Source organism: Sorex araneus, assembly GCF_027595985.1.
Source record: "Sorex araneus isolate mSorAra2 chromosome X unlocalized genomic scaffold, mSorAra2.pri SUPER_X_unloc_5, whole genome shotgun sequence".
Classification (NCBI taxonomy): domain Eukaryota; kingdom Metazoa; phylum Chordata; class Mammalia; order Eulipotyphla; family Soricidae; genus Sorex; species Sorex araneus.
The window spans coordinates 8,092-19,242 of record NW_026570965.1 but is presented as its reverse complement, the minus strand read 5'-3'; the positions used below and the strand labels follow the sequence as shown (position 1 = coordinate 19,242).

The 11,151-nt window shown below is 50.5% G+C and overlaps 1 protein-coding gene across 1 annotated transcript in view; it reads right to left on the bottom strand.

The window, feature by feature from the left end:
* LOC101541051 (arylsulfatase F-like) overlaps positions 1–8,681 on the bottom strand; it is a 45,352-nt gene extending 36,671 nt beyond the window's left edge. The window contains 3 exon segments of the mRNA XM_055123626.1: positions 384–489; positions 7,375–7,524; positions 8,671–8,681. Coding sequence (XP_054979601.1) covers positions 384–489; positions 7,375–7,524; positions 8,671–8,681 — 267 coding nt within the window.
* Between the last annotated feature and the right edge of the window lie 2,470 nt (positions 8,682–11,151).

Here is an 11,151-nt window from a genome sequence, read left to right as displayed (position 1 = left end):
GAAGAAGTAAAGAGAAGGAGAAAGAAAGAATGGAAGGAAGGAAGGGAGGGGAGAGAGGGAGGGAGGGGAGGAAGGAAGGAAGGAAGGAAGGAAGGAAGGAAGGAAGGAAGGAAGGAAGGAAGGAAGGAAGGAAGGAAGGGAGGGAGGGAAGGAGGGAGGGAGGGAGAGAGGGAGGGAGGGAAGGAGGGAGGGAGAGAGGGAGGGAGGAAGGAAGGAAGGGAGGGAGGGAGGAGAAGGAAGGAAGGAAGGAAGGAAGGAAGGAAGGAAGGAAGGAAGGAAGGAAGGAAGGAAGGAAGGAAGGAAGGAAGGAAGGAAGGAAGGAAGGAAGGAAGGAAGGAAGGAAGGAAGGGCAGGGCCTCTGCATACCTGATCGCACCGGGTACCTCCCCGTCAGGAACGCAGCCCGGCTGGGGGGTACACATGGAGGCAGCAGCGATATGCTGGGTCAGCTTCACCCCCTCCCGAGCGAGCCGGTCCACGTGGGGAGTCCTGAGGTGGAAGCAGAGGGACCAGAGTGAGGGTGGGGATGACGCTGGGGATGGGGCGGGCTCAGGGACAGGAGGGCAAGGGGACCACGTGGAGATGGGGTTAGGGTCAGTTAGGGTTAGGGCGGGAGTCAGGACTAGGGTCAGGGTTATTAGGTGAGGGTTCGAGTCAGGGTTTGGGTTAGGACTAATGAGGGTTAGGGTTCAGGTTAGTGCTAGGACCATTGAGAGCTAGAGTTAGGGTTTGGGTTAAGATTCATTATGGTTCGGGTTAGACTTAGGGTAGGGTTAGGGTTAGGATTAATTAGGGTTAGGGTTAGGGTTAGATGTAGGGCTAGGGTTAGGATTAGGGTTAGGGTTAGGGTTAGAGTTAGGGTTAGGGTTAGGGTTAGGGTTAGGGTTAGGATTAATTAGGGTTAGGGTTAGGGTTAGATGTAGGGCTAGGGTTAGGATTAGGGTTAGGGTTAGGGTTAGAGTTAGGGTAGGGTTAGGGTTAGGGCTAGGGTTAGGGTTAGGGCTAGGGTTAGGATTAATGAGGGTTAGGGTTAGGGTATTGTTTTGATTAGGATTAATTAGGGTTAGGATTAATGATGGTTTGGGTTAGGGTTATGGTTTGGATTGGGATTAATTATGGTTAGGGTTAGGGTAAGAGTTTGGGATAAGTTTAGGTTTAGGATTAGGGTTAGGGTTAGGGTTATAGTTAGGGTTAGTGTCAGGGTTAAGGTCAGGGTTAGGGGTTAGGGTTAGAGTTAGAGTTAGGATTAGGGTTAGGAGTAATGAGGGGTTAGGGTTAAGATTTAATCAGTGTTATGATTTGGTTTCATTAGGGTTTGGGTTAGAATTAGGGTTGGAGTTAAGATTGATTATTGATATGGTTAGAGTTAGGGTTAGGGTTTGGGTTACGATTTGTTAGGGTTAGGGTTAGCGTTAGGGTTTTGTTTAAGATTCATTAGAGTTATAGTTAGGGTTAGGGTTTTGGTTAGAGTTAGAGTTAGGGTTAAGGTTAGGATTTATGGGGGTTAGGATTAAGATTTAATTAGTGTTAGGATTTGGATTAATTAGTGTTAGGGTTAAAATTAGGGTTGGAGTTAAGATTGATTATTTATATGGTTAAAGTTAGGGTTAGGGTTAGGGTTAGAGTTAGAGTTAGGGTTAGGGTTAGGGTTTTGTTTAAGATTCATTTGAGTTAGAGTTAGGGTTAGGGTTAGGGTTAGGGTTAGGGTTAGGATTAGGGTTAGTGTTAGGGTTAGAGTTAGGTTTATGGTTAGGGTGAGGATTAGGGTTAGGATTAATGAGGGTTAGGATTAAGATTTAATCAATGTTATGATTTGGTTTCATTAGGTTTAGGGTTAGAATTAGGGTTGGAGTTAAGATTGATTATTTATATGGTTAGAATTAGGGTTGGGGTTAGGGTTAGGGTTAGTGTTAGAGTTAGAGTTAAGGTTAGGGTTAGGGTTAGAGTTATGGTTAGGATTTTTGGGGATTAGGATTAAGATTTAACTTGTGTTAGGATTTCGGTTAATTAGGGTTAGGGTTAGAATCTGGGTTGGAGTTAAGATTGATTATTTATTTGGTTAGATTTAGGGTTAGGGTTAGGGTTAGAGTTAGAGTTATTGTAGGGTTAGGTTTAATATTCATTAGAGTTAGGGTTAGGGTTAGGGTTAGGGCTAGGTTTAGGGTTAAAGTTAGAGTTAGGGTTAGGGTTAAGGTTAGGGCTAGGGTTAGGGTTAGAGTTAGAGTTTTAGTTAGGGTTAGTATTTATGGGGGTTAGGATTAAGATTTAATTAGTGTTATGATTTGGATTAATTAGGGTTAGGGTTAGAATTAGGGTTGGAGTTAAGATTGATTATTTATATGGTTAGAGTTAGGGTTAGGGTTAGGGTTAGGGTTAGAGTTAGAGTTTTAGTTAGGGTTAGGATTTATGGGGGTTAGGATTAAGATTTAATTAGTGTTATGATTTGGATTAATTAGGGTTAGGGTTAGAATTAGGGTTGGAGTTAAGAATGATTATTTATATGGTTAGAGTTAGGGTTAGGACTAAGTAGGGTTAGGTTTAGAATTAGAGTTTGGTTTAAGATCCATTAGATTTAGGGTTAGAGTTAGGGTTAGGGTTTGAGTCAGGGTTAGGGTTGGGGTTAAGGTTAGGGTTGGGATTAGGGTATGGTTAGGATTATTTATGGTTAGGTTGGGAGTCAGAGTTAGGGTTAGGGTTAATTAGCCTTTTGTTTAGGTTAATTAGGATGTATTAGTTAGGATCGATTGATAGTTAATTACTTATGATTGATTAGGCTTGTGTTTAATTAATAATTAATTGTCAACTAATTGGTTAGGATTAATTAGGCTTATGTTTAGAGTGAGGCTTAGAATTTATGAGAACTAGTATTTGGGTTAGGGTTAGGATTGGGGTTAGGATTAGTTAGTGTTGAGGTTAGGGTTACTTTTAATGTACGAATAAGTGTCAGTGTTTGGGTAAGAATTAGGATGGGGTTACACTGAGATTTCAGGTTAGGTTTGACTTCGTTTGGGGGAGTTTGGAGATGGGTTAGTATTTGCTAAAATTCTGGGTGAAGTTTAGGGTTAGGTAGGGTTAGGAATGGTTTAGCCTTTGCCTAGTGGTTAGAGTTAAGATGAGTTTTAGGGCAGGGCTACGGTTGCTTGAGAATGTGTTTAGGGTTAGGGTTGGGGTTCGGGTAGGAATTCTGTTAGCATTTGCTTAAGGTTTCGGGTTGAGATTAGTTTGGGGTTAGGGTCCTTTTAGGGATAGGGGTAGGGGTAGGGGTAGAGCTCGGGTTAGGGTTTGTTTGGGGTGAGGGTTAGGGTAGGCATTGTGTTAGCACCTGCTTAGGGGTAAGACTCACTCAGGGCTATGGCCGTGTTAGCAACATGGTTAGTTTAGAGTCTGTGTGCTGCTTGGGGTCAGGGTCCGACTGGTCTAGGGTTCACGTGAGCACTGTGACGTGGCAGCTTCTCTCTCCGTGACGCGGACACTCAAAGAGTGAGAGTTGTGGGGGGGGCTGGAGCGATCGCCCAGCGGGGAGGGCGTTCGCCTTGCACGCGGCCGACCCGGGTTCAATTCCCAACATCCCATAGGGCCCCCCTGAGCACCGCCAGGAGTCACCCCTGAGTGCATGAGCCAGGAGGAACCCCTGAGCATCGCCGGGTGGGACCCAAAAAGAAAAAAAAAAAGAGTGAGACCATGTCCAGGGGCTGCAGTGTAGTGACGTGAGTCTCCGCACTCACAGCCCTTTCTGTCACCTCCCTTGAGGATTCCTCGTCTTTGCCAGTTGCTCCGATTTTCAGCTAAGCTCAGGCATCCCCCTAGCCCAGACCCTCAGAGAATTTTTCCTCTGCCCACTTTATGCCCCGAGTCTTAGCACGCTGGTCAGGGAGAAATATTACATGTAATATATGTAAATATATGTAATATATGTAAAATTACAAATATTACATATATTACATATAAATAGCGATTACATCGACTGCCTTTTTGTCCCCTTTTTGGGTCCCACCCGGAGTACACAGGGCTTCCTCCTGGCTCTGCACTCAGGAATGACTCCTGGCGGTGCTCGGGGGACCCTATGGGATGCTGGGAATCGAAACCGGGTCGGCTGCGTGCCAGGCTAAGGCCCTCCCCGCTGGGCTATCGCTCCAGCCCCTACATCTACTGCTTCATGCCTCCTCGATCATCCTTCGCTGAGGTGGATGATAACAGCATTTTCTCTCTTTTTTTTTTTTCTATATCCGGGTGTGCCTCTAAAGCGAGCCGGTGTATCTGAGGTCACCAGCCACCGAAGGCTTAATGGTCAACCCACAGTTATCTCAGGCGCCGTCTGCGCGGTGCTGGGGCGGGGACGCTTTTACAGCGTCTGAGTCTAAACGTGCGTCTCTGTGCCCGCATCAGTCTCCTTAGCGCAATGTCCTCGTCCCCTTTGCAAGGACAGACTTGTAAAATCTCCCTTCGGCAGGTCTTCGAACACTTGTACCCACAGACTTGGCGTGTCCACAGCTGCTAAGGGCAGGCTCTTAGATTCCCCCAGAAAGTTGTTAAGGGGTATGGACCTCACCATCCTCTTCCTTCTTTCTCAAGCTCCATTATTGAGTCAGAAGGAAAAGGGCACAGAGAGAACGGCTGCACTCATTTGTGGGATGTAAAAAGAAATCGTAAAAGAGGAATATGCAAGGCCAGGAAAAACAAGGCCCAGGAGGTGGGGTCCATGGTTGGAGGCTTGCCACAGGGCGTGGGGTGCAAAGGGCAGCTAGGACAGGGAAGGGACCAGTACGAGGATGATAGTTGGATACGATCACGCTGGACAAGAACTGAGAGTTGAAAGTAGGTAAAGAGATATGCATGATATAACCTTTCAGTGTCTGTTATTGCAAAGTTTAATGCCCAAAAGGAGAGAGAGAGAGAGAGAGAGAGAGAGAGAGAGAGAGAGAAGGAGGAGGAGGAAGAGGAAATGAGAAGGAGGAGGAGGAGAAGGAGAAGGAGGAGGAGGAAGAGGAAGAGGAGGAAGAGGAGGGGGAGGAGGGGGAGGAGGAGAGGGAAAGAAGAGGAAGGGGAAGAAGAAGAAAGAGAATGGGAAGGAGGAGAGGGAAGAGGAGGAGGAGGCGGAGGAGGAGAAGGAGAAAGATGAGGAAGAGGAGGAGGAAGAGGAGGAAGAGGAGGGGGAGGAGGAGGAGGACAAAGGAAAAGGAAGAAGAAAGAGAAGAAGAGGGAAGAGGAGGAGGAGGAAGAGGAGGGGGAGGGGGAGGAGGAGGAGGAAAGAAGAGGAAAAGGAAGAAGAAGAAGAAAGAGCAGGAGAAGGAGAGGGAAGAGGAGGAAGAGGAGGAGGAGGCAGAGGAGGAGAAGGAGAAGGATGAGGAAGAGGAGGAGGAAGAGGAAGAGGAGGATAAGGAGGGGGAAGAGGAAGAGGAGGAGGAGGAGGAGGAGGAGGAAGAGGAGGAGGAGGAGGAAGAGGAGGAGGAGGAAGAGGAGGAGGAGGAGGAAGAGGAGGAGGAGGAAGAGGAGGAGGAGGAGGAAGAGGAGGAGGAGGAAGAGAATGGGGAGGAGGAGGAGGAAAGAAGAAGAGGAAGAAGAAGAAGAAGAAAGAGCAGGAGAAGGAGGAGAAGGAAAAGGAGGAAGAGGAAGAGGAGGAGGAGGTGGAGGAGGAGGAGGAGAAGGAGAAGCAGAAGCAGAAGGAGAAGGAGAAGGAGGAGGAGGAGAAGGAGGAAGAGGAGGAGAAGGAGGAGGAGGAGGAGGAGGAAAGAAGAGGAAGAGGAAGAAGAAGAAAGCAGGAGAAGGAGGAGAGGGAAAAGGAGGAAGAGGAGGAGGAGGAGGAGGTGGAGGAGGAGGAGGAGGAGAAGGAGAAGCAGAAGCAGAAGCAGAAGGAAAAGGAGAAGGAAGAGGAAGAGAAGGAGGAAGAGGAGGAGAAGGAGGATAAGGAGGAGGAGGAGGAGGAGGAGAAGGAGGAGAAGGAGGAGGAGAAAGAGGAGGAGGAGGAGGAGGAGGATAAGGAGGAGGAGGAGGAGGAGGAGGAGGAGGAGGACAAGAATGTCTGCCAAGAGAAATTGTGGACATTGGTGGCAGGAAATGTTCACTGGTGAGGGGATGGAACATTTTCAACTGAAACACAACCGTGAACAAATTTGTTGTTGTGTATCTCACTGTGCTTCAATTTCTAAAATATGCCCATTATTCAAAGAGAAGGTCACTGATGCAGAGTTAGGCTCACTTCCACAAATAAAGGGGCCGGAGAGAGAATACAGCTGGTAGGGTGTTTGCCTTGCATGCGATCGACCTGTGTTGGGACCTGTGTTGGAGCCCCCAGAATTCCCTGGGGTCCCTCCTGAGCATCACTGGGAGTCTTTCCTGAGTGGAGAGTCAGGATTCATCCCTGAGCACCCGTGGGTATGCACCCCCGCCCAAAACAAATAAATTAAATTAAGGGGGAATCCAAATGACTCATCCTCCTCATCAAGCACATCTTGTATTAACACCACCTGCAAGAATAATCCACGGCTGGTGCTAGGGACCCATTCCAAAGGCTCCAGCACTGTGAAGTAAAAGGTGGATGTACTCTTGCATGAATTCATGTACGAGGAACAACAATAAATAGAAATAACCTGGGACCGGGGCTATAGTACAGCAGGGAGGGCATTTGCCTTGCACGCGGCCAACCCGGGTTCGATCCCCCAGCATCCCATATGGTCTCCCGAGCACTGCCAGGAGTGATTCCTGAGTGCAGAGTCAGAGAAACCCTTGAGCATTGCTGGGTGGGACCCAAAAAGGAAAAGTAAATAAATAAATAAATAACCTGTTGACATTCTATGTCTGTCCCTCTCTCTTTCTGACTCCTTTCACTTAGCATGATACTCTCCATGTTGATCCACTTATATGCAAATTTCATGATTTCATTTTTTTTCTAACAGCCGGCATAGAAGGGCTGCGGTCATTTGTGGACTATAAAGTAATGTATTAGGAGACTAACACCTTAGGACAGTCGAAATTACAGTCAGGAGGATTGCCCCACTCTTGGAAGCCGCCTCCTGAGCTGGGGGAGAAGGCGGCTGGGATGGAGAAGGGGTCACTGAGTCAGGGATGGTTGGAGGGATGCTCGGGATGGGAGACGTGTGCTGAGAGTCGACAAAGGACCCACCGTGACGGCCTCTCGGTGTCTGTATTGCAAACCAGGATGCCCCAAAGCAGAGAGAGTGTGGGGGAGATTGTCTGCCATGGAGGCAGGGGGAGGGTGGGATGGGGGGATACTGGGGACACAGGGGGTGGGGAATGGGCAGTGGTGGAGGGTGCTCAATCATTGTTTGACTGAGACATAATGATGAAAGTTTGTAAGTCTGTAACTGTACTTCACAGCGATTCATGAAAATGAAAAAGGGAAAAATGAAGCTTTACCGAAGGGTGCCGTTGCCAAAGCAGCCGAGGTCCCCAATGCCGAGATCGTCCACCATGATCAGGATGAAGTTGGGCTTGGGCCGAGTGGGCCCCAGGCACAGGCTGGCCCGCCAGAGCAGACACGCCCAGCTCAGCAGCACCTGACCCTTCCTGGAAAGCAGAGGGAGGGCGTGGCTGCAGAGGTGCCGCCCTGCACGGGGAGAGGGAGGGGGAGGGAGAGAGGGAGAGAGAGGGGGGGGAGATGGAGATAGAGGGAGAAGGAGAAAGAGACAGAGATGGAGAGAGAGGAAAACAGAGAGGGAGACAAAGAAGGTTAGAGAGGGGGAGAAAGAGGGTGTGAGGGAGGGAGATAGAGAGGGAGAAGAATAGAGAGAGGGAGAGGGAGAGAGGAGAGAGAGGGAAGGAGAGAGGAAAACAGAGGGAGAGGGAGAGAGGGAGAGACAGAGGGAGAGAGAGGGTGTGTGAGAGAGGAAGAGAGAGGGAGGGGAGAGAGAGAGGGAGAGAGAGGAAAGGAGAGAGGTTAAGAGAGAGGGAGGAGAGAGATGGAGAGAGAGGAAGAGAGACTGAGAGAAAGAGGATTAGAGAAGGGGGAGAGAGAGGGTGCGAGGGAGGGAGATAGAGAGGGAGAGGGATAGAGAGAGACAAAGAGAGGGAGAGAGGGAAGGAGAGAGGAAAACAGAGGGAGAGGGAGAGAAGGAGAGAGAGATGGAGAGGGTATGAGAGAGGAAGAAAGAAGGAGGGGAGAGAGAGGGAGAGAGAGAGGGAGGAGAGAGGTTAACAGAGAGGGAGAGAAAGGGGAGGAAGACAGAGGTAGTGAGAGGAGCTAGAGACAGAGAGGAGGAGAGAGAGTGGGAGGGAGACAGGGAGAGAGAGGGAGGGAGGGAGAGGGAGCACAACCAGCACCTCCGATATGACAGAGGCTTGAGACTGTCTCTCTGCCCACACCCCCTTCGTAGCCCCCGTGGAATGGGGGAAAATACCCTGGACACTTTCGCAATTTATCCCCGAGTGGCTCTGTGCCCTGCTCCACGCCAGGAAACTGCCCGCCTCAGCCCTGCTCGGGCTCGTTTTTCGGATTCCGAGCACAGAACCAGGAGCGGGAGCAGGACTGGCCTCTACACACACACACACGCACACACACACACACACAGCGGCCCTGGGGTGAGGGGGACCGTGGTGGGGGCAGAGTCTGCAGAGCCCCCACAGGGGGAGGCAGCAAGAGGCTCCTCCATGCACAAGGACCCCCGCGGGCGCCTTTCTGCCCCTCCCCAGGGCACGGGCGAGGCCCCCGCTTACCTGAGCCCCATGCTGGCACCCCGAGACGCTCACTGCACGGTCCGCACAGCCGGCGGTGAAGAGCAAAGTCTCTGGTGGTAAAACAAGGCACCGGGCAGGGGTGGGGCGGTTCCTCGGTGCTCCTGTCTCAGACGTTGCTTTCCAAGGCTGGCACAGTGCCGTGGCCCCGCAGGGCATCTTCCTCGAAGCCGTTGGCCCCCAGCCAAGTCCTGGGGCACCTCTGGGCTGGCACCCCAAGCCCGGCCCCTGCGCCCAAAGCTTCTTGCAGCTCAGCAGGAGTTCGGGGGATGCTGAGCCCTGAGACTCGGCCACGTGTGGCCAACCCGGCAGCCCAGCTCGACTGGGATCCGGCATCTGCTACACGACATGCTGTTGCCATCGGCGGCTTCTCTGGGTTGGGGACCCCGGGGGTTGTGGGTTTTTGTTTTGTTTTTTTGTTTGCACACATCGAAGTGACTGCCATCCGCCATCCGGGGAAACAGGGGCCGGGAGGACTGGTCCGTGGGTGGAAACTTGCCACAAGTGTGTCTGGTGGAGGCGGCAAAGGGCAGTTGGGCTGGACAAGGGACCAGGAGGACAGTGATAGCTGGAAATTGTGTATTTACTAAAGGGCATCGGCGCGGTCTGTCTGTCTGTCTCTCTCTCTGCCTGTCTGTCTCTGTCTGTCTCTTTCTCTTTCTATCTCTCTGTATCTCTGCCTGTCTGTCTCTGACACTGTCTGTGTCTCTCTCTGCCTGCCTGTCTCTGTCTGTCTCTGTCTCTCTGTCTCTGTCTGCCTGTCTGTCTCTGTCTCTGTGTCTGTGTCTCTCTATCTCTCTCTGCCCGTCTATCTCTCTGTCTCTCTGCATGTTTGTCTCTGTGTCTGTGTCTCTCTATCTCTCTTTGCCTGTCTGTCTCTGTCTCTGTCTGTCAATCTCTCTGTCTGTCTGCCTGTCTATCTCTGTCTCTGTGTCTGTGTCTCTCTATCTCCCTCTGCCTGTCTGTCTCTGTCTGTCTATCTCTCTGTCTGTCTGCCTGTCTATCTCTGTCTCTGTGTCTGTGTCTCTCTATCTCCCTCTGCCTGTCTGTCTCTGTCTGTCAATCTCTCTGTCTGTCTGCCTGTCTATCTCTGTCTCTGTGTCTGTGTCTCTCTATCTCCCTCTGCCTGTCTGTCTCTGTCTCTGCCTCTATGTCTGTCTGTCTCTCTCTCTACCTGTCTGTCTCTGTCTCTGTGTCGCTCTGTCTCTCTCTGCCTATCTGTCTCTGTCTTTTTCTCTCTCCCTCCCTTTCTCTGTCTCTGTCTCTGTCTCTCTCTTTCTCTCTCTCTCTCTCTCTCTGGATTCGCCCTCATTCTCCTTCTCGCTCCCCCACACCCCCCCCCGTCCACTCGTACGGCCGAGTTTATATAGAAATCATGTAGGGTGGGATACAACAGTGGGGTTGAACATTAACAAAACACAAAGAGAGGGAAGGCCACTCCTCTAGGAGATTAACTCGAGGCCAAAATCTCCACTAAGGAGATTACTCCAGATTCCTAGGAGATCCACTCACGGGCGGGCGGGATTCCACTCAGGCTGTGTTAATTTCTTCTTTCCCCAGCCAGATATCCACTTAAATATTTGTAGCAAATTTACTTCTAATATATCTAGCAATGTCATTTTGGTTTTTTGTTTTTTGGGGGTTTGTTTTGCCAATTTTTGGTCGTTTTTTTTTTGCCATTTTGGTTTTTTGGGGGGTGGGTTTGGGGGGCCATGCTCAAGGCCCCTCTCCACACATTCGGATGAGCCTCATGCATGAAGGAACCGGCAGAGGAACCCAGGTATGTGGGACCTGGGGCTGAGACCTCCAAGCCTGCTCAGATCAGGACTGGGCCTCTTCCACCCAGATCCCCCATTTCCCAGTAGCTAGGCAGCCACACCCAGGGACTGTCCCCAGTGCCGTGTAATCCCACCAAACGTCCAACACCCAGAGACTTAAAACCAAGCTCCCGGAAGTGACATCTTATAGCTTCTCCCTCTGGGAGAACCTGGCAATGCTACCGAGAGTTTCCTGCCCACATGGGAGAGCCTGGCAAGCTCCCCGTGGCGTATTCATATGCCAAAACCAGTAACAAGGCGGGTCTCATTCCCCTGACCCTGAAAGAGCCTCCAATCCGGCACCCTTGGGAAGGACGAGTCAAGAGAGGCTGCTAAAATCTCAGGGCTAGGACGAATGGAGACGTTACTGAGACCACTCGAGAAATTCGACGATCAACGGGATGATGATGATGATGATGATGATGATGATGATGATGATGATGATGATGATGATGATGATGGATTGGGGGGTTTGGGGTCACACCTCGCAATGCACAGGGGTTATTCCTGGCTTATGCACTCAGAAATGACTCCTAGTGGTGCTTGGGGGACCCTATGGGATGCTGGGACTCGAATCTGGGTCGGCCACATGCAAGGCAAACGCCATACCTGCTGTGCTATCGCTCAGTCCCGCAATCCCCATGCC